At 37.0% G+C, this 24,320-nt stretch overlaps 1 protein-coding gene across 11 annotated transcripts in view; it reads right to left on the reverse strand.

Annotated features, from left to right (window-relative positions):
• Positions 1-3,513: 3,513 nt before the first annotated feature.
• EIF4G3 (eukaryotic translation initiation factor 4 gamma 3) overlaps positions 3,514-24,320 on the reverse strand; it is a 335,147-nt gene continuing 314,340 nt past the window's right edge. For all 11 annotated transcript variants that reach the window (XM_055331203.1, XM_055331202.1, XM_055331204.1 and 8 more), the window contains 6 exons: positions 23,405-23,486; positions 21,384-21,482; positions 14,053-14,199; positions 8,886-8,967; positions 6,874-7,020; positions 3,514-4,336 (listed from right to left, as the gene is read on the reverse strand). In XM_055331203.1, the coding sequence (XP_055187178.1) occupies positions 4,155-4,336; positions 6,874-7,020; positions 8,886-8,967; positions 14,053-14,199; positions 21,384-21,482; positions 23,405-23,486 (739 nt within the window). In that variant the 3' untranslated portion in view covers positions 3,514-4,154. The remainder of the gene's footprint in view (positions 4,337-6,873; positions 7,021-8,885; positions 8,968-14,052; positions 14,200-21,383; positions 21,483-23,404; positions 23,487-24,320) is intronic.

Here is a 24,320-nt window from a genome sequence, read left to right on the forward strand (position 1 = left end):
TTATGCCCTGGGCCGAAGGCAGGCACTAAATCACTGAGCCACCCAGGGATCCCCTACATCTTAACTTTTTATAGAGTACATTGTAGTAGCCTTTAATTCACATAGGAATTTCAATCTTATGGAAAAGTACTCAAGTAGCAATAACTGAGAAGTTAAAAAGATAAGACCCTAGTTGCCAGTGCTAGGATGTTAGCTGTCTGAGGTGCTATACATCCAGTCCACAGGGTGACAAAAGGAGAGTCTCAGGAACTTACTCAGAATTTGTGGATGGTTGTAAATATACTACCAATTATATGAAGACAAGTGACAGAGAACAAAAGTTAAAAGATAGGGGGAAATCTGGGTCTAACCCTGAAATCAGGTCCCTGACACTGCAAACACCTGTGAAGTTTGAACATTTGCTAAATATGGGACGATAGGGATCCCTGGGTGGCGCAGCGGTTTAGCGCCTGCCTTTGGCCCAGGGCGCGATCCTGGAGACCCGGGATCGAATCCCACGTCAGGCTCCCGGTGCATGGAGCCTGCTTCTCCCTCTGCCTGTGTCTCTGCCTCTCTCTCTCTCTCTGTGTGACTATCATAAATAAATAAATAAATAAAATTAAATATGGGACGATAAGTCAAAACAAAAAGCAATAGAATGTAGGATTTCAGTTATATAAATGGCCAGAATAAGTATATCCATTGAAACAAAAAGTAGATTAGTGGTTCCCAGAGATTTAGGAGAGTAGAGATTGAGGAGAGCTGCTAAAGGACATGGGGTTTCTTTCTGGCATAATGAAAATGTTCTGAAATTAGATAGTGGTGATGGTTGCACAACTATGAATATACTAAAACCAGTGAACTGTACATTCTAAGAGAGTGAATTTTATAGTACATGAATTGTCTCAAAAAGAAAAAGCAATGCAAACAAAAAAGAAAGCAATGTGAAATGTTCCTCTCCACAAAATAGGGAATATAGGAGTTCATTAGTGACCAATGGCATGGTCAAAATGAAAATCAATCTGAATCACTACACAATTTTTTGTAAAGAACAACACATGAGTAATGAAAATACAAAATCAGATCCAATAGCCTAAGACTATTTTTTCTACCTTACAATCTGTTTGACTTGAATGGAGACATCTGAAAACTCCCAGAATTATATCTTGTTTGGAGAGTGGTTCTAGAACAGAGAAAATGGTCTTTGGGTATAATTCTTGTAACTCATCTACAATGCATTTTGAAATATGAAAATAAGACAAAAACCAACCAAAGATCTGTCAAGGTAAAAAGGGGCTGACATTTCTTAGTGGGATAGGACGTTGATGCAGTATGTGTAAACCTCTTTTTTTTTTTTCATGAAGAATATGAGTTCCATGAGACCAGAGACTGTTTTATTCACTGTTATATTCCCTGCACTTAGTACACAGTAGATGCTCAGTAAGTATTTGTTGAGTGAACCAAGTTTATGTTGCAGCTGTGAACTGGCTTGTTCATCTATGCAAGAATCTAAAATGAATTTATTTTGAAAACTGGCATCACGTTTTTTTTCTAGAAAAGTAAAAATTATCATTTAACTTACTGAATAGCTATAAGTTACTTGGTTTGAATACAGGCATAAAACACCTGAATTACCTCAAGTAAAATTAATGAAACTGTTCCCAAAGTTAAAATGGGTAAAAGAGCTTACTGATGGCCATGTCACCTGTTACTTTAAACCAAAACCCACCAAACCCTGCTTTCCAGTAAGAACACTGTGAAGAGGACTGAAATCATGATGATGCTTGATATTAACAGTGATCAATTATCCCACTTGGCTCATATTTTGCCATTAACTAACAACCGTTCTCCCTACTCATAAAATTCCATGTTTAAAGCAGTAAGATACCCACATATTGCTCTGTAGTCTCTTCTGTGTTCATCACACTTCATGTTACAGGTGAGATTTCAAACATTAGTTATTATTGTACAAAGCATTTTCACCCTTGAATTTTTTTTTCCAAAAATAATATTCTCTTTCCTCATTCCTGACCCTGGTCCACATCTAAAATACTGATGAATAGGCCTTCATTACTACCTGAAGGCCAGAGCCCTGCAAACAATAGCTACTGATTTGTAAGAGGCAGCCAGCACCCTGCTTTCCCAAAACTACCACCTGCACCCCATGAGATCTGTCAACACCTAAAATCCTACATCACTCAGGAGATTCCTGGATCAGAATCCTCTTTACTTAGATTCTGGCAGCTGTTAAAACTTAGTATATCATAGAATCAGATTTCTTCCAAATGAGAGATCCCAGGCAGAGTCCACAGCCAGACTCCAAAACAGCTTCTCAGGCCCCATTTTTTATGACAGATGCTGTCACATGTCTGTCACAAGACTTCCAGGACTTGGTTCTTCGAGAACAGCTGTGCGCTTATGTAGCAGGATGCTGTACTATGTTCGACTACATTCTGAAGAAAAACATTTTACTGCTATGGAAAATTTTGTTCTTGTGCTTCACAAGTCTTGCCAAGTCTCTTAATGTGGATATTTCTTCAGAGATGGAAGCCAGAAGAACTCTTTGGTTATCCAGATACAAAATACAAAGACTGTTTATTTGGGAGCACCCCTGGCTTTCTTCATAAATACATTTTATAGGGGGATGGCCTACAAACTAGTGAAATGGAAAACCATCTTAGAGAATGCAACTTCATAAAAGAAAAAACAAAACAAAAAAGCACAGTGCTCCAGTATCTGTAGGAGCAACAGGCTTAAAACACAGTTTTATACTCACCAGAATGGCTTGAATGAAGTTGAAGTTGGGAACAATTTGATTTTCACACATGGTACTGGTTTGATTTTAAATCCCATGCCCACTTTTTAAAAGCATAAGTTAGCTTTGGTTTCTTTCATTCTTTAGAAGACATCATTGTGTTTCTTTAACATCAGAGGTAATTGATGATTTAAAATTAGTGGTAGTGGTACTTTCAAAGTGAACTAATAACTACAAACAATGGAACACTAAGTTATATAAAAATTTCCCTTAGGTTTGCTTCCATCCTGAATGCATTTCTAGTTGATGTTGGAAAACAGCTTCCTCTGGACTTCCCAAGGGACTCTCCCACCAAGCACAAGTTCCCTCCTTACCCACAAGGTAGCTTGCCTTTTCCAACTGTAGACACACACACACACACACACACACACACACGCACATGCACACACCCTCAGGAGTGATTTGGATTAGACAACGAATAGCCAGACAGCACCTCCCAGAGATGGGCACACATGCAGCAGCTGTCAAAAGGAGAAGTCATTTTACTTTCTTTTAAACTTGCAATGTTTGTCTTTATTTTGTTCTTTATATTTTGAAAGTGAAAAGAAATAGTATTGAGTCAATTTCTTTTTGTTTTTTTTTTTTAAATATTTGTTCTATATATTTACAAGCCTTAAAGTTGCTCTAAAGATTTCAAAAGTATTAAGAGTACTTTTCCCAGGGTAGCACTTTTTTTTTAAATTTTTAAAACAATTCTTGGAGTTCTCTGGTCCACAGCATTTCCTTCTGTTCCAAGGTTATGTATGTTTTGATTACTATTGTGATTTTTTTTTTTAATTTTCTGAAGCAAGCTGAGAGGCAGGCAGAAAGATTTGATGCCAAAAAAAAAAAAAAAAAAAATCTTTCTTACCTTATTCACCCCAAACCTTCTTAAATCTGGACTAACTACTATGCTTTAAAACAAACGTGAGGTGCATCTGAAGGGGAGGGAAATTTATTTCTCTGCTTTTCTATTATACAAGTTGTTTACAGAAACTGCAAATTAAAAAATTACACTGGCATTTGCAGTCCTTAAAATAAATTAAAAGTTCTCAACTTTTTTTTTTTTTTTGCTAAACAGATGTTTTTTTTTTAAAGTATGAGTCCTTGTTTAAAAAGAAAAGATTAAAACAGAAAATATTTTCTATAAATAATACATGTATTTTGGTTTTAGTGCTCCCGCCCTCAGGTTTGAAGTTTACTTTTTTCCAGTACCTTTTTCCTCCATGATCACCTTTTTTCTCTTTCCCCTCTCCCACTCGTGCACACGTGGGGATTTCTGCGAGAATTGGCCTTGCTGCACTGTGATTGGCGAAGACGTGAAACTTTTTAAAAAAATACTTAAATTGTTTCTTTTGTTTCGTTTTGTGTATTTGAAGCTTTAGTTATCCTCAGACTCCTCTTCTGCTTCCCGCAGCCACGTGAAAAACGCAGTGACAGATTTCAGAGCTACACCCTTCCCATTCTGCTCTGCAGGGTCCTTGCTGCTTTCCCATTTGTAGAAGGCATCCTCAGAGATCACCTCCTCATCATATAGGCAATCAAAAAACATCCGTAGCAAATCTGCAAAGAAATAAAAACATATCATCAGTTCTGGAGGTGCTGTAGTTGTGAGGGAGAGATTGTATTTCTAAGGAATGTATGAATGAATGCACAGGAATTTCCCTATAGAAGAGCATCCATGATAATTCATTATACTCCCTCTTGATAGTATAATAGCAAAACGACTTGTCTAAAGAACATGAAAAAAGATTTAAGTGATCTAAATTATTTTTATTGCTATTACTTTGTTCAGTTTGAAATATTTTCTGATAGTCCTGAGGTGTTTGATTAAGATTTAGTTCTCAAGCTACACACTACAAAAATTAAATACAATTTTAACTTTCTTCTTTATACATTCTCCATTGTTTGAAATTTTACAATAAAAATATATAATTTTTACAGATTTTGGAAGAAAAAGGCAGAAAGTACTTTCCCCCTCCTAATGTTGCTTTCAAATTGGAAAGAGTAATAATTTATATGGAAAATATGGGTAAAAACTATCTCATATGGATTTTATCCAGAGGAAACAATGGTCTGTTGTTTTCAATGCCCAGATGATCTGGGCAAATTTAATTAATTCTGTTTTGGTCCCAAAAAGGAAACTTAGCTTATGTTATTGTTCAAAAAAGAAATAGTTGGTAAAGTTATATATTCTTTATTTTTAATCCCTTTCATTGTGGGCTCTTAAATTCATTTATGATTTATTTATTTATTTTTCTTAAATTCATTTAAAGTCAGCCTCTATTCATATTAATGGAGGGAGACAATACGACAAACAATAACTGATAATAAATATTAGGCTTAGAATGAGTCATATTAAAATTTTCTTTAGATTTATCTTTGTAATTTTATTAGTGAAGCTGATATTGAAATCACTTGTCATTTCATTCTCTAAATCCTGGCCGGTCCAATGGGGAAATGGACACAAGTGGTCAAGATTCTATTGATGGTAAATCTCGAATTAAACATCTCTCTGGGGATTATTAAAGTTGATAATTATGGGAGATACTGTAATTTGATGGGCTGAGCATATAGTATCAATTTCATCTCTTGAAAAGTTAATGAGTATTCATCCTGTAAGAACAGAAAAAGGAAGTTGTGATGTTAAACAACCCTCCAAAGGTCTTAAGAAAACAAAATCAGTTAATTCTGATTTAGACTTAGATGTCTCCTTAATTACAGCCTGAGGATTATTTGTTTTGAACTTTTATCTCCCAGAGGGATTCCTTAGCACTAGCAAAGAAGGAAAGCCCAGCAACAGACACAACTTAAGGAATTGCCAAAGAGCTACTTCAGTGTCATCTCTAAAATTGCCCTGTACTATTATCTACTTTCACACCAGTTTCTACTGACTTTTCAAGATTTAATACAATTCAGTTAATTTACCAGTATCACTAAAACTTGGGTGGTTCAGGTTACCTTGTTTGTCTGGTTAGCAAAGAATTAATCATAACCCTGAAGTGAAAATTAGTCTAAAACACCTTCATGTGTTTGTGGCTTGGCTGAGGGTTCTGAAGAGTATCCTCTTTCATTACTAAGATCTGTGTAAAAGAAGGTGAAAGCCTGTAATGCAATGCATGTATGCTACCATCAAGATGCTCTGCATTATCCAAAAGGGTAGTCACTAATCACATGGGGCTATTTACATTTAAATTAAATAAAATTTGGGGTGCCTGGGTGGCTCAGTCAGTTAAGTGTCTGCCTTTAGCTTGAGTGGTGTTCCTGGGGTCCTGGGATTGAGCCCTACATTGGGCTCCCTGCCAAGCAGGGGAATTTGCTTTTCCCTCTTCCTCTGCCCCTCTCCCTGGCTTGTGCTCTCTTGCTCCCTCACTCTCTCAAATAAATAAATTTTAAAAGTCTTTTACAAAATTAAATAGTGGGGCGCCTGGGTGGCTCAGTGGTTGATTGCCTTTGGCTCAGGTCATGATCCTGGGGTCCTGGGATCGAGTCCCACATTGGGTTCCCCATGGGAAACCTGCTTCTCCCTCTGCCTATGTCTCTGCCTCTCTCTCTGTGTCTCTCATAAACAAATAAAATCTTAAAAAATTTTTAATTAAATAATATTTAAAATTAAGCTCCTTAGTCGTAATAGCCACATTCAAGTGATCAAAGTATATATTACACCATACATTTCCATCACTTAGGCAGACTTGCCCTAGGAGAGGATTAAGTCTCTAATATAAACTAGTTTTCTTTTTTTTTTTATTTTTTTTTATTTATTTATGATAGTCACAGACAGAGAGAGAGAGAGAGAGAGAGGCAGAGACACAGGCAGAGGGAAGAAGCAGGCTCCATGCACCGGGAGCCCGACGTGGGACTCGATCCCGGGTCCTCCGGATCGCGCCCTGGGCCAAAGGCAGGCGCCAAACCGCTGCGCCACCCAGGGATCCCAACTAGTTTTCTTATAAAAGTACATAAAAAATCCAAGTTGTTGGTAATCTGAGTTTTGTTAGTAGTGATTTTTCTATATTCGCTGTTCAAAACCCATCACAGCATCCCTGAAGTCTTGGCTTGGGTAAATCTCACCCACTGGTTGGGATAAGAAAAGGTAAACTTACTGGCAGGTTGATCAAGTTTTACTATTGATGCTTGTAGTGCATAAAGTGCTTGCAGTTCCTTCTCTGTATCTGAGTCTAGGTACTTGAGTAAGATCGGCACTCTCTGCTTGATAACAGCAGTGTCCACTCGGAAGGTAGAACAGTCGGCTACAAGTGACACAAGAATTAAGCATTACATTTAAAGAGTTAACACACATTCATTTTAAATTTTCTGAGTTGATAAGACATGTGACTATAAGGAAAGCAGAAGCAAGGGGGTCCAAGGAAAAGATTTTGAAATCTAAGATATTCTGAAATTAATGGGATATTCTCCTTGAAATAATAAAAATATTATATGTATTTTGAGTGCTGTGTTTCCTCAAAATGAGCACACCCAATTCTTTATCTTTAATCATACTAAAACAGGGATAGTGGTTTGTGACATTCCAAACTACAAAAGAAATATTAAAAAGGAAATTAAAGTGAGAGTTCATGCTCATCTTTTCAGAAGGGTAAAAGAGAATCATTTTATCATTACCAAGAGGACAAGGACTAACAGTGACAGTTGCAGACAACATGTAAAATCTAGGCCCGTTGGGGTAAAAAGGCACAGTACAAAGAGGCTGAGGAAAGTATCCTCAGTGCCAAGGAGCATGAGGTTTTATTTCCTCTGTAAGTTAGTAGTGTGACACAATCTTGTTTTATAAAGCAGCTTTTATACTTTCCAACTGTGACTTTATTTTTAAATATTTATTTTTAGAGAGACAGTGAGTGTGAGCATGTGTGCAGGTGGGGGGCAGACGGAGATGGAGAGAGAGAATCTCAAGTAGACTCCCCGCTGAGTGAGGAACCAAACACTGGGCTCAATCTCAGGACTCTGAGGTCATAACCTGAACTGAAATCAAGTCGGACACTTAACTGACTGAACCTCCCAGATGTCCCTATAACTGTAATTTTAAAACACAAGTCTTACAGGGGACCTGAGTAGCTCAGTTGTTTGAGTGTTCAACTCTTGATTTCAGCTCAGGTCATGATTTAAGGGTTGTGAGTTCAAGGCCCTCATTAGTCTCTGCACTCAGCACAGAGTCCACATGTCCCTCTCCCTCTGCCATTTCCCTTGCTCACCCTTGCTCAATCTCTCTAAAATAAATAAATCTTTAAAAAACAAAAAAACTCCAAAAAGACCAAAACCATTAGTCTTACAGGTCCAACGATGCTGGAAACGATGACTTTCTATTAGCTTGTTATTTACACTTCATTAAAGACCTAACAGTGAAAAAACATTCATCTGACAAAAAACTTAAATTATAATTCTGAAGCTATCTTCTAAAATGATGATAGGCCTGAAATTCTGAACAATTTTTGAGCAGATTGGACTTTTTCTCCCACTGCAGTGATAGAAATGTGAATTTTTGTCTGAAGCTAGGTGGATGATCTCATTCAATATTGTTAAATGCTGTATGCAGCTTAAATACTTAGGGTTTCTACCAACCCTAATCCTATCCACCTATTTGATTAACATTCAATGACATTGTCTTATCATCCAAGGTCAACATAAAGCAAAAGAAGCAACTGGTGTTTTCTTTCCTCATATATGTTTTTATATAAAATAACTTTTCTGTTGAGACGATGAGTCCTTCACAGATATTTAGGTTAAGAATATTCAACCCATTCACTGTAACTCCTTAAAGGAAGACGGAGGAGGCTCTGCATACTGGAGGTTAAAGGCAAAGGTAAAGCCACATCCAACAGAGTAGGAAACAACCCAAGAGACATGTACCCGCTTTCTGCTCAATTGAAGAACACAAGGCATTCAGTAGCTGCTCAGATCTGGGCTTTCTAAAGGCACAGTAGCTATTTATGCTCCTGCTTGAGATAGCCAGGCATTGTAGACAGAAATGGCATCCATTTGCATAGAAAATAAGTTTCACAGGGCAAATTTTGAAGACAATATAAACTCAGACCCATATCATCAGCAGTTAACATACTAGGGATTTCAGATGTTAAGAGTTGCCTTCAGAAATGTTACTTACCTATAATAGCTGCTTTACAAACGGCTGTCATTAAAGCTCTAAGGAATGTAGGTGAACTCATCTGGCTTTCATCTAGATTAGCCTGAAATCAAAAGTAAATGGAATAGTTAAACGTACCCTTGCACATCAGAAGTGATTTCTCCTAAACCACGCCTCATCTAGCACTAGAACTACCATCAGTTCTGAAAATATTCTAAATAGCAGCATTTAGTTTTCAGAGAGCTTACTACTGCCTATACCTTGCTCAATCAATTATACAGTGCTGTGTACTATGCATTTGGAAGTATAACCATTTAAAAACATTTTTCTTCCTCCATAAATAACTCTTATTAAGATGATCTCACCAAAGTGTGTTTTAAAGACTATTTTTTTCTGATTAGTGTGCAACTATTTTTAGATGTGCTAACGTTGCTTCTTCACCTTAATTTTAATGCGAATTAGAGATTAAACTCAAGCATTGTCTCAATTCCTTCAGGTGGTGGTGAGGAAGATGTTAGTCTTTTCTAAGGATGGCAGAAAAAATATATTTAGAGATATGAAAAATAGAGTAAATGGGTCTCAGATTTATTTTTTAGTTTCTCTTGACATCTTCTTAAAAAAAATCTTGCTATAAAATGCCATAATAAACCAGATGAACAACAAAAGGTAAACACAAACAAAAGGAGACTTTTACTAGGCAGGTATTTCAAATGCTTTTCAAAGTGTATGTTCTTTATGCCTGTGAACAGAATTAATGCTTGTCTCAGCTTCTTTTAATAGCACAGCATAGTATTTTCCACTGAAAGGGTCAGCCTTAAAATGACTGGCCAGGAAAAAACTTAAGATGTCATTATAAACCTGTGTTAGAAAGCTAAGAACTTCAAAGATATTTGGAGATCAGTTAAATATTTATGAATTTTAAAACTGACACAGATCAACTAGCAGCTCTCTCTTTGTTGAATACCTAAACTTAAACATCATGTGGTAAGAGCAGAGTTAAGAGGGGTTAACATGTCAGACAGCCAGCTCTGCAGGACACAAGCAGCACTGCACAGAGGACTATGTTACAGTAAGAGGTTTCCTTACCAATCTTTTCCAAAAGAATAGAAACATGTGGTGTCACTGCTATCAGCTGAGGATGGGGATAGGATGGGGCAAGAGTCCTGTATAAAAGATCTGATGATTTATGTGTTATAGCCAATTGTTGGTTTATACTTTGTAAAAAAAAAAATTTAGACTGAAGCCAGGTTGGTCTAGACCCAGACCAATTACTTTTGCAAAGTCTGAATAATTGTTTTCGAAGAATAAAAAACACACCATTACTTTTTGGCACAATAAGACTTTATAGATAGGTTAGAGCTATTTCAAGTAATGAATATCACCTGAAACTCCCAGATACTTAGATTTCAAGTAGAGTCTGAAAAAATTGAACAAATTAGCTAAAAATAATTAGATAATAAGTACCACTTCCAAACCTTTTGACTGTTTCTTCTATAAAGAAACAAACTACACATTGCTTCTACCAAATAAAGCTAAATATTTTCATACTAATATTTAAGAATAGAACAGGCCTGAAGAATAGTGTCTAGAACACTACAGATTAAGCAAAGATCTTAACAAAACTGGGCAAGAACAAGAGGGAAGATGGGTCTGTTGAGCAAGCAAACTCAGATTTACATAATACTGGTACCAACACAAAGCAACAGATATCCTCATGTACTGGGAAGTTCAGCCACTGTTGCATTTCTGTTTTCTCTTTCCTTTCTTAAGTCATCTTTATTAGTATAATCTATATTCAGTGAAATTTACCCTTTTTCTTCTCTGCAAAGAGAATAAATGTTGGCCTAGGATAGGTAGACATAAGTGACATAAGATAGTGGACCTAACATGGATGAAGAGGTGAAAATAGCATCATCTTACAATACTAATAACGCTAAACATGTAAAGGCTGACTGTATTTCTAAAACAGAAAGTAAGGCATACAGTAGCATACTGGAAAGGCTGATGCTGATTCTGTGCTAAATCCTACAATAAACTATCACTCAAATGGCTTAAAAGTCTTAGAGAGGAAAGAGATGGTTACACAAAGAGGAATACGTAAGCACACGAAAAACAAGTGATGCTAAACTAACCTTTCCTTTTCGGATTTGATTAGTATATGGTAGCTCAGATGGGTATAAGTGTATATTTCCTGGACTTCAGCAAGGCCTTTGACAAATTATGTAATGGTAGCTGTCTGCTTGTGGGCAAGGTGAAAAGATGAAATAAGACAGTAGAATGATGTAAAATAATAAACAGGTTAACAGCTGGAAGTGTCCGTGGGGGTAGGGGTGGGATCTTGTCCCTGAAAGGAAGCTACTTTGCCCCATTCACACACATTCTTGCCCATAACTTGAATTAGGATAAAGTTGGCTGTTAATGAAATGCAAGGAGGATACAAAATGAAAAAGATGGCAAGGGAATTTTATAACCAAAGTCAGAATCTAAAATGTTCCAATAGACACAAACTTGCATCTAATTTAGGAAGATGAACACAAGCAGAAATAATTTTTTAAAGCCTCATCTCAGGGAGCCTGGGAAGGTCAGCCAGTTAAGTGTCTGCTTTTGGTTCAGGTCATGATCCCAGGATCCTGGGATCGAGCGCACATTGGGTTCCCTGCTCAGCTGGGAGTTTGCTTCTCCCTCTTCCTATGCCTGCTGCTCCCCCTGCTTGTGCATGCACTTTGTCAAATAAAAGTTTAAAAAAATCTTTAAAAGCCCCATTCTGGTTCAAAAACCAAATGCATTAAAGTTCTAGATGGGAGAAATGACTAAATTATAGAACATAAAAGAATGGGTACTAGATGACTGAAAGAGCAATTTGAGTTCAGTGTGGTAAGCCTGCCAGAAGCTCAGAGTCCAAAACAAGAAATGGAACAGCACTGCCTAACTCCACAGTGTTGCATCACCTCCAGCAATCATGCTCAGTTTGCAGAGGTCACTTGTGAGAGGGATACTAAAAATCCAGACTATGTTTCTGGATAGGAAAATTTCAAGAAAGGGTGAAAGAATCTAGAGAGGGAGACAGGGATATAATGATAAACTATTACAATTAATTAAGATTCCCAACTAGGTGACAGCATAGACTTATTATCCTGAATAGACATGGAGGAAATCATATTAAGAAAAAAACCCCTAATTATCAGAAGCTTCATTACTTCTCAACACCTGAGAGTGGATAAAAAAAAAATAACAACCCAGCATGCCTGGGTGTTTCAGCGGTTGAACATCAGCGTTTGGCTCAGGGAGTCCTGGGATCGAGTCCCATAGCAGCCTCCATGCAAGGAGCCTGTCTCTGTCTCTCTGTGTGTCTCTCATGAATAAGTAAATAAAATCTTAAAAAAAAAAAAAAAACATTACAAGGACTACAAAAAAGGATTTATCCAAGAGATTAGCCCTCTATGACTTTCTTTCAACTTGATTATATGATTCCATGGAAAATATATACAAATAAAACATACTTACATAAAGAACAACCACTAAAAAAATATGGTAGCAGATTAAAAAGAGACATGATCAATAGAATCCACAAGAAAGATAAAGTATAAAATTTTCAGAAGGGAGAATTAGTATGAAAATGAAAGTCAATATAATTCATAATAATTACATATTATTTATTAATTTCATCCAGAATAGTACTTAAAATGCAAGTACATTTAGAAAAAAGTATATATTTTCTGAATAGTAAAATGTAGGGTATATGAGACTAATGAGACTCAGAAAAGTGGCTCCTGTTTTGACTAGTTTTACTTGACCTTATAAAAGACTGTAAATCTTTTTTTTTAAAAAAGACTGTAAATCTTAAAAAAATAAAGTCTTATACAAAATCACAACGGAAAAAAAAGAGGAAAAAAGAAAAACCACAATGGGTATTACTTCACACCAGTCAGAATGGCTAAAATTAACAAGTCAGGAAAAGATGTTGGCAAGGATGTGAAGAAAGGGGAACCCTCTTACACTGTTAGTGGGAATGCAAGCTGGTGTAGCCACTCCAGAAAACAGCATGGAGGTTCCTCAAAGAGTTGAAAATAGAGCTACCCTACAACCCAGCAATTATCGTATGATCTCACTCATATGTGGAATTTAAGAAACAACAGAGGATCATAGGGGAAGAGAGGGAAAAAAATAAAACAAGATGAAATCAGAGAGGGAGACAAAGCACAAGAAACTCTTAATCATAGGAAACAAACTGAGGGTTGTTGGAGGGGCGGTGGGTGGGGGGATGGGGTCACTGGGTTATGGACATTAAGGAGGACATGTGACATAATGAACACTAGGTATTATATAAGACTGATGAATCACTGACCTCCGCCTCTGAAACTAAACACACTATATGAATTTAAATTAAAAAAACAACAAACCCTTATAGTTTTTTTTTTAATTTTTATTTATTTATGATAGTCACACAGAGAGAGAGAGAGAGAGGCAGAGACACAGGCAGAGGGAGAAGCAGGCTCCATGCACCGGGAGCCCGATGTGGGATTCGATCCCGGGTCTCCAGGATCGCGCCCTGGGCCAAAGGCAGGCGCCAAACCAGGGATCCCACCCTTATAGTTTTGAATACACATATATGAAAAAATAACTAGCTTCATTAAGGTTAAATACTCCTATGAAGTGAAAGGGAAGATATAGGCATACCTTGTTTTATTGTGCTTCGCTTTAGCATACTTCAATACTGTGTTTTTTACAAATTGAAGGTTTATGGCAACCCTGAATCAAGGAATTCTATCATCACCATTTTTCTAACAGTATTTGTTCACTTGTTTGTGTGTCTGGGTAATTTTCACAGTATTTCAAACTTTTAAATTATTATTGTATTTGTTACAATGATCTGTGATCAGCAATTATGACACTGAAAGCTCAGATGATGGTTAGCAATTTTTAGCAATACAGTATTTTTCTTTAAGATATTATGTACATTTTTAAAGATATAATGTTATTACAGACTTAATAGACTATGGTATTGTGTGAATATAACTGTTTTATGCACTGAGAAAACAAAAAATTAATTTGACTTGCATATTAACTTTATGGTGGTCTAGAACTGAGCCCACACTATCTCTGAGGTGTGCCTGTCAATGTGAATGAAAGGTATCCCATAAAAACTGTTCTCATAGAAATATCAGGGAAAGTGACATAATCTCTATACCTCTACCCAGTCAAAGATCTGTTCATCATTCGCTTTGTCCTCAATAATGAGTTTCTCGAGTCGCTTATATAGCTCTTCAGCAGAGAGTTCTTTTTTTGAAAGTGCTTCAGAGGAACAGGAACTATCAGACTCTATAAAGTCCAACTTCTGAAACATAAAATGTTATCTGTATTAATATAAATCAGTATTAGTAACACTCAGAGGAAAACACAGTCATGGGCTATATGTTCTATTTTACATGGGATATCTGAAAGATTCTCACTCTGCTATCTTTCTGAATACTTCTCCAACTTTTTATATAGTCTATCTTAATTCTCTTTAAAAACAACAAACCACCAAGACCCCTAAAATTCTCTCTGTGGCTATGATCACTCCAAATCCTCAGTCATGCTCTTAGCAGTGACATAACTCTATGGCAGGGAATATTTATATTTATTTTTAAAATAATTTACATATTTATTCATGAGAGAAGAGAGGCAGAGACACAGGCAGAGGGAGAAGCAGGCTCTATGCAGGGAGCCCGATGTGGGACTCGATCCCGGGACTCCAGGATCACACCCTGAGCCGAAGGCAGGTGCTAAACTGCTGAGCCACCCAGGTATCCCTATGGCAGGGAATATTAACAGTTCAATTTAACTCCTTCTGTAGACAATGGTTTAGTATCAATCAGTACTACCACAGAACAGCTGTCAAAATTCTAAATTTGGTTAAGTCCTTCAAACACCTCCTGACCATTCTGAATCCAAGTCAGAGAAATGATGTCATATTATAAAATTCCTCAGCAACCAGTGAATTGTAGGAAGGGCAACAAAAACAAAGGGTTTTATAAGTATTGCACAAAAGATCTTTTTCCCACAAAACTCATTCAATTCCAAAGGACTGAATATGCTGGTATGGAGAAAGACTGTAAATATGTAGTCACTGCAATGAACCACATTGTCATGGCCTGTGAGGGTCAAACCCAACGCAAAAATGCCTTTGCGTCAGCCTTCAGAGCACCCCTAAGAAGCTCACTGAACACACATGAGGAGCTCTGCAGCCCTATAAGAAGCAGTGGCTTTGGGACGCCTTGGTGGCTCAGTGGCTGAGCATCTGCCTTCAGTTCAGGCCATGATCCTGGGGTCCTGGGATAGAGTCCCGCATAAGGCTTCCTGCAGGGAGCCTGCTTCTCCCTCTGCCTATGTCTCTGCCTCTCTCTCTGTATCTCTTGTGAATAAATAAATGTTTAATAAAAGCAAAAAAGGAAGCACTGGCTTCATGTCTCCTGTCCTCAGATACTGGTAGTCCAAGGCTACTCTCACTTTGTTCTTAAGTAGTTGATAAGGATTATCTCGCTGTTGTCTCACATCTATGACAATGACACTGGAAAGCATAAAAACAAGTGTACAGACTTTCAAATTCTCCCAGAACAGTGGCTTGCTCTACCATGTATTTAAGTGCTAAGGCCTCCACAAGAGGTACAGATACTGGCACTAGAGTCAGAGATGGGGATGGGAGTGGGGGATGGAGTTCAATTCTGACTCAGCTACTACCTCTACCAGGAGGACTTATTCTAAGATGGGAATACCACCACCAAACTCAGCCAGTTCTAAGCACTCACTGCACTAAGAATATGCAACTCACTAGGCACCAACAGGGCTCTAGGAGCATACACCTCATAGAGCTACTCACTAACCTAGAAGGGAAAAGCCCCATACTAGCAAGACCAGGCACTGTTTCCACTGCATAACAATGTGCTGCTCATATACCAATCTGAGCTTCTTTTATGATCCCTATGCCAGTAAGTACATACAAGTACTATAATAAGCATTGTAGTTGCCCCCACAGTACTTACATGTGGACAAAAAAACTTCACAAATTTGACATACTCTATTTTCTAGGACATAATTTAATCCTGAATTGAATACCATCTAACTACAGGGCACATCTAAGGAGGGGCAACCCAAGAACTTTCTCTTCATTTGATAGAGAATAACTACCCGCCCCCCCTGTAAAAATTTTTTTAAAATCTCCAATTATATAATGCTGTTGTACAAAGAAAACTTCTGATGACTAAACTTTTTTTTTTTAAACATTTTATTTATTCATGAGAGACACACACAGAGAGAGGCAGAGACACGGGCAGAGGGAGAAGCAAGCTCCATTAGAGGGAGCCCAACGTGGGACTTGATCCTGGGTCTCCAGGATCACACCCCGGGCTGCAGGCGGTGCTAAACCGCTGCGCCCACCGGGGCTGCCCTGATGACTAAACTTTTAACAATTCTTTTGCAGTAAGAGTATTTTTGGGAGGGGGCACCTGGGTGGTTCAGTCAGTTAAGCGTCTACCTTCAGCTCACATCATGATCTCAGGGTCCTGAATTAGAGCACGACATTGGGCTCCCAGCTCTACGAGGAGTCTGCTTCTCCCTCTCCTGATCCCCCTGCTATGCACGCTCATTCGCTCGCTCTCTCTCTTGTCAAATAAATAAATAAAATCTTTAAAACAAAGTATTTTGGGTGGTAGTTGTATAACATTGTGAATACACTAAATGCCACTGAATCATATACTTTGAAATGGTTAACCGTATGTTACACGAATTTCACCTCAATTGCTAAAAAGTAATACTTGAAAATTTGATGATTTTTATGCCATTCTGACACATGTACATAAAATTATGATTGTACATATATACTAAATATAAAAAACAGAAATCATGCCATAGTTGTTCAGTTCTTGAGGGATAGTTAAAAACAATAATCAAAATCACTGGTAATTTTCAAGGGTATAAAGCAATGTGATAGAGAAGTATGCTTTGCTTAATGAAATTTCACTATGCAAAGGCCATAGATGAAAATATTAAAGATTATTAGCAACAGCTTTTCTCTAATATCTTTGAAGACTTTGATGTATTCTTATGCTATCCCCAGATCCACAAAGGAAAAACTACCTTGAATTTTGTGGGGGAAAAATGCATTCTACTGTTTTGTCTTTACCATTTATGTAGCATTTTAAAATAATATTTTCCTATAAAGTTTTAGGAACACGCTTCAGTATTCTAATTTCTCTGACTCAATGTTGATAAATTAATAAATACCCTACCTCCACACTTCATATTCACACAAAAGCACGAGATGATGGTGATAAGTTCTCTTAATAATAGGAAATCAATTTTTCAAAATCTTGAAACATTTTCCATATTTATTCTAGATTAGAGCAGCTACATAGAATACCAGTTTAACTTATCCTGTCCCCACTACTGCTTCTCAGAACCCCTGTGTTTCTGTGTAAGTTATCTGAACTTTCTGGAGCCTAGAAGGCTGGGCTTCAAATTTATGGATCAGCTCATCACTACTTGCAGAACGTACTAGAGATCCCAGAGAAAGGGCAGTGAATCAAGTATTTTAGAAAAAAGTTGAAAAGTAAGGATAGAGAAGACCAGGTTTTCTAAAACCTCATTTTCCTAATTGCCTTTAAACATTTTTATTAGTAACAATCACATGTATAATTGATTACTTTTCTGTGCTCAGTGCTTCTTAAACATTATCTTATTTAATCCTCATAAAATTCTACATTATTAAAATTTATTTGATCATTTATTATGTTTATTATTAACATTTCCTAGGTGACGAATCTGAGGTTTAGAGAAATCAAGTAATTTGCTCAGAGTCACAGGACGTGGTACAAGACTGGAACCTGAATCCATGATTATTTGAAACCCAGGTGCTATATGTTTTCTTATTTCTGGATATATACCTAGAAGCGGAATTGCTGGGTCATATGGGAATTGTGTAAGAAATCATCTTTATGTTATCTTAATAAATTACATCTTTATACATGTGTGTCTGTTTATACATATTTATAATTATTATTTTATGGATTTGCCTTTTAAAACAATATAGAAACAAAAAAGAGAAGCCACAAACCAAAAACGCAGTAATACTTGCTTTTATATTTACCTATGTAGTTACTTTTACCAGTAGTGATCTTTATTTCTTCATATAGCTTGGTGTTACTGTCTAGTGTCCTCTTGTTTCAGCTTGAAAGACTTACTTCAGCATTTCCTGTAGGGCAGGTCTCCTGGTGACAAACTCACTTAGCTTTTTTATTTTTTATTTTTTTTTTATTTATGATAGTCACACAGGGAGAGAGAGAGAGGCAGAGACACAGGCAGAGGGAGAAGCAGGCTCCATGCACCGGGAGCCCGACGTGGGACCCAATCCCAGGTCTCCAGGATCACGTCCTGGGCCAAATGCAGGCACCAAACTGCTGCGCCACCCAGGGATCCCCCTCACTTAGCTTTTCAATCTGGAAATGTCTTTACTTCCTCTTCATTTTTAAAAGATATTTTGTCATATGTAAAATTCTTGGTTTAAAGTTATTAAATTTCTTAAAAAAATTTTTTTTAAAGATTTTATTTATCCATTTGAGAGAGACTACACAAGCAGGGAGAATGAGAGAGGGAGAGGGAGAAGCAGACTCCCCAGTGAATACAGAGTCCAAATTGGGGCTCGATTCCAGGACTTGAGATCAAGACCTGAGCCAAAGTCAGACACTTAACTGACTGAGCAACCCAGGTGCACTGAAAGTTATTAAGTTTCTTAAACAGATCATTCCAGTATCTTCTGATGAAAAATTGGCTGCTGATCTTATTGAGGATTCTTTGTATAGGACAAGTCACTTCTTTCTAGCTGCTTTCAAAAATTTCTTTTTTGGTCTTTATCATTCAAAAGTTTCATTGTAATATACTTGGAGTAAATCTCATTGAGTTTATCTAACTTAAGAGTTCACTGAATTTCCTGGTTATGTAGATTCCTATCTGTGAGCAAATTTGGGAAGTTATTGCCGGTTATGTCTTCAGATATTTTTTCTGTCCTTCCTGTCTACTTTCTCTCTTCTGGGACTCTCTAATGTCCATGTTGGTATGCTTGACGGTATCCCATGGGCCCCCAGGTACTGTTCACTTTTCTTGATTGGTTTTCGTATCTGCTCCTCAAACTGAGCAATTCTTTTAAAGGCTCCTTTGTATGGTTAATGAAATAATTTTCCAATATGTATTATTATAAAGTTTACTTAAAAATAAACTATGGGGATTTTTTTATTTAAACAATTCATCGATACTCATAGTTTCATATAGAAACACCAGAAATTCCATTTCAAAAATTAAAGATGGATTTTCATGCAGCAAGTTCGTGCCAAATCAGTGATCCCTGACTGACTCAGAGATTTTAACTACTCCATATTCAAGGCTGTTGGTTCTTCCTTCTGCTTGATCAGATCTATTATTGGAATCTTCTAGTTTTCATTTTAGCTATTACAGCTTTTAGTTCCAGAATTTCTATTTGGTTCACTTTTGTAATTTCTACCTCTTTAAATTTGATCATACATCATTCTTCTGATTTCCTTTAGCTCTTTGTGCATGATTCCTTCAGCAATTTGAGCATATTAAAGGCAGTTAATTTATTTGTCTGGTATGTTTAATATTTAGGCTTCTTCAGGGATGCTTCCTGTCAATTTCTTCTTTTCTTCTTTCTTTCTTAAGATTTTATTTATTTATTCATGAGTGAACACAGAGAGAGGTAGAGACACAGGCAGAGGGAGAACCAGGCTCCCTGCAGTGAGCCTGATGCAGGAATCATCCCAGGACCCCAGGATCACAACCTGTGATGCAGGCAGATACTCAACCACTGAGCCACACAGGTGTCCTTCAATTTCTTCTTTCTTGTGAATGAGCCATATTTTCCTGTTTCTTTATATGTGTCGTAAATTTTTTTTGGCAACCAGACACTTTGAATATCATAATATATATCTCTGGATATCAGATCTCTCCCTCCTTGAGGGATTTTCAGTGTTGCAGTCATCTGTTTATAGACTTTTAGACAAAGACTATATTCCTTCCTGTGTGTGGTCATTACAGTCTCTGATCCATTATCTCCCCAGACAACCAATGACCTTGCAGAGATTTCAGCAAATGCATGAATCCAATGAGAAAAATGTGGGGCGGGGTGAGGTGGGGGTTGGTGGAACCACAGACAAATGTCTCTCTATCTTTAAATTCTTTGACAGATACCACTCAGGAAACCACTTTGGCCTGAGTAGTTAAAACAATGGCTGGGCCCTGCACTAGACCCTCAGTAAACTGCCAGGCAGATTAAAAGGCACAGCACTGTCTTTGGAGGATAAGGCTTTTATTTCTCAACCTGATACCAGAAAGCTGCAATACCAGCTGTCTACCACAGTGCTAGGAGCCAACAGCTTCTATGCAAAATGTCAAGGTTACTCGATTTCTTTTTCATCAAGCATCCCCCTGGTGTTGGTAGCACATGTTTGACCAAACTCCACAATTCCAAAACAGCTGATTCTAACACATCTTGCTAGCTCAATAGTTGTTTCAGTGGAGGGTATAATTCTGGAGCTGCTTTACTCCTTCATCTTCCATACACTCTGATTTTTGAATGTTATAACATAATATTTCTGTGATGTTACTCAGTTGTGATGGGTTCATATTTTAATATATTGTTGGACTTGACCTGTGCAAGTTTTTTAAAATTTTATTTATTTATTCATGAGACACACAGAGAGAGGCAGAGACATAGGCAACTGGAGAAGCAAGCTCCCCACAGGGAGCCAGATGTAGGACTTGATCCCAGGCCCCAGGATCATGCCAAAGGCAGATGCTCAACCACTGAGTCACCCAGGTGCTCCAGACCTGTGCAAATTTTGTTGAGAAACTTTTCTCTGCATTTATTAAAAATATTGGTTTATAGTTTTTTCTTAAAATGTCTTTGGTTTTATTATCAGAGTAATGCTGGCCTCATAGAACTGAGATGGCAAGTAATCTTTCCTCTTCAATTTTCTGGAAGAATTGGTAGAGAATTCTTTGCAGAACTGGTATTATATCTCTTTAGATGTTTGTTAGAATTCAACAAGGAGAACTGGGTCTGGAGTTTTCTTTGTGGGATTTTTTTTAAAATATTTTATTTATTTATTTATGAGAGAGAGAGAGAGGGGCAGAGACACAGGCAGAGGGAGAAGCAGGCCCCATGCAGGGAGCCCAATGTGGGACTCAATCCCAGGTCTCCAGCATCACACCCTGGGCCAAAGGCAGACGCTAAACTGCTAAGCCACCCAGGGATTCCCCTGGCTAAATCCTAAATTTTATTTTTTATCTATCCATCTAATGAGTGAATAGTTGGAGTGGCCCTAAAGCATGGATTTAAGATGACATCTTAACCATTATTCTTATTTTGGTCTAATTTTAATGACTGAACTACTAATAAAATTACCTTCATTTCTTCTATGAAACGGACCAACCACTATTAAATAGGAAGGTATAAACCTTATTCTTACTTACCTGCTCCAAGAGAAAATTATGTACATCTTCCCCTTCTGGTAAAAAGTCCTTCCAGGTGAGGTCAGCCTCCCTCCATAAGGCTCCCACTTTCTTATGGCTCTAAAACAGAGATAAGTCCAATCCATTTACTTTTACATTGTGAGAAGAAGAAGGCAGAAGAGGAGGAAGAGGAGAAAGGAGAAAAGGAGTAGGAGGAGCAGGAGGAGGAGGAGAAAAGGCTTGCTTGAAGTCGAGTGTGGAACTGCAAAGACTGAAGACTCAAAACTTTCCTTAATTTCTCAGGACTCCTGGCTTTCACACTAAGACGTATGGATATATGTGAATGTAATGGTTAATGGCGGATAAAATAGCTTATTTTATCAATGACTAATCTTGGGAACTGCAAGCTCATGTTTGGGATTTATGAATATAATCACCTAAAAAAAATTCTAACTCTCAAAGTTTATAAATTCAATAGTGTCTCTTTTCCTAGATAGTGTTATATACATCTGCTATTGAAGCCGTTCATCAAGCCTCACTGGAATCCCTTCTTCTTCATAGTATATCATGACCATGCTAACATGAGAACAACTAAGGAGGTTGTTGCTCCTGAATCAGGAATGAGAAATATTTCAAGGGCAAGAAGAACAAGACTGACCCAAGAAACAACAGAGAAGAGGTGCTGTCAGAGAACTGATGAGAAGCTACAAGTCCACTGCCTGTAGGAAATCACAGTGATAAAAGGAAATGTCAGCCTTTGGCTGCAGCTATCAGCTGTGAAATGCATATTAATTATTTCATAGAGTAACTTGCCCAAAGCATAGCTGATAACTTCCCAGAGTGAGGATTTAATCTCAGGCTGACTCCAGAATTTATGTTCTATGAGAATCTGGTTGGGAGAAATGAGAATTTGCTGTTTCTACATATAAAAGTTAATAAGAATTTGAGTTTTTAATAAGGATTTAAGTGAAGTAGGTTAGGAAAGGACGAAGCAATTCTATTAAGAGTTATTAAGTTATTATTATTAAGTTAATAGTTATTCTATTAATTCAATTAAATTAAGTCTAATTTACAGACTTACACCTACAAATTAGGGTTCAATAAAAACTTTAGTGCATCAAGCAAATAGTATTAATAACAAATAATCAGCTAGAGCTAGAGACTGGGCTATTTAGTACACCCATGCATGAGTAACTAGTACAGAAATGTAATACAAAGGGACTTCTGTAGATTCAGAGGGAGAAATGAAACAAAACATTTTCAATGATGCCTATAATGAAGTCTATCATCCCAATTACCTTTGGATCCAGTATGAATAAGTCAGAAATCACTCTAGAATTTTCATGTATAAGTTTTGTTCTGATGTTTCTCACCTCAGGTATTGTTACCCCCTTTCCCAAACTCCTTATACCTCTACTATAGCACTGATACACTCTTTTGAAGTATTGGTTTAGATTTGTCTGCCACCTTTTCTCATTTATAAATTCTTTAAAGGCTTAGTTATCTTTGTAAACTGAGGTCCTGGCATAAAGCTTTGCAGAGAAATGTGCAGTATTTATTGAACTAAAATAAATTTAAGACAGCAATTCACAATCTTGTAAAATCATTTTTAACACATATTACTAATCAGATTACCTAGCCTCGGATCCAAAATTAATAAAATTAATCATTTTAAGAATCTTATCTTTCTCTGAAAGCAAGGAGTTTTCACTGAAAACTATTAAAAAGTATAAATAATAGCCATTTTGTTTCAAGAGAAGATAAAATTACTAGCCACAAATACAACATATCTTGAGATTCTTTAAAATTATACTAAATCCAGTTGAGATTAATAATTCTTTCCCAAGTTAGTAATAACAGAAGGAAAAATACACCTCTGTAAGAAACTAGATTGAAACAAAGACCTCACTCTTCTTTTCAAATAATAAAAGGCAACAGAAAGACTTGCACAATGATACCTAAGCTATTCACACATAACTCAAGATCAAAGTCACTGCTCTTCCTAATATGCTGTTGAGTCTGACTCTTGGTTTAACACTCACCATTTGTTTGCATAGAAGGTGCAATATTTCAGAAAGCAAGACCCCAGCTCTTCCAACAGGAAGTAAAGGTTTGCTAAATTCTCTGTAAAAGACAGGAGTAGTGATTAAGTACCTCTGAACAAACTCCCTGCTCTAGAATAGTAGGCAAACAATGTGTGCCAAAAGAATAGATATTACACAACCTAAATAATAATGGGCAAGAGAAAGCTCCAAGACATGCTCTAAGTAATGTTCAGTAGTAGTAGTTCAGACTTTAAGTTCACTTTCTGCTTCATGGAGAAGCTGGAAAGGGACCTTAGAATTCCTGGCTTTTGCCTTTTTAATTGCCTCAGTGATAGAAGCAATGCAATGATCAGTTTCAATGATCTATTTACATAAATGCCACTTCAAGTCTAAAAGAGAAAAGCACCTTAGGTAACAGGGAGCTGCAAAGCTTAGTTATCAAGTATTTTTAAGAAAGGAAGTTTTTCTTCAGAATATGGAAGAAACAGAAAGGGACCATTTTTCTGATAGTCTAAATCAGTAGTTCCCACACTGTGTTTCACAGGATATGAATACTTATTCCTCAAGAAAAGGATTCTACAACTAAATGAAGCAATGCTAAATTAAACAAGTCTCAATTAAAAAAAAAATATGTAAGCTCTTTGCCCAGTGTGGGGCTTGAACTCACAATCACGAGATGAAGAATCGCATACTCTACTGACTGAGCCAGCCAGGTGCCCACAGTTTTTATTATTTTATTTTACTACAGAATTCTCATAATCTTTAATGTGCTGTAAACCTCCAACAAAAGGGACACACAGATATGAAGTTTGACTACATGAACAGTTTTTGGGGAAATAGTAATGTTGTAAAAAAGAGTTTAGGAAAAATTAAGTCTGTACAACGCAGCAATAATTTCCCACTTCTGTGCATA

This window comes from Nyctereutes procyonoides, unplaced genomic scaffold (assembly GCF_905146905.1).
Source record: "Nyctereutes procyonoides isolate TBG_1078 unplaced genomic scaffold, NYPRO_anot_genome, whole genome shotgun sequence".
Taxonomy (NCBI): domain Eukaryota; kingdom Metazoa; phylum Chordata; class Mammalia; order Carnivora; family Canidae; genus Nyctereutes; species Nyctereutes procyonoides.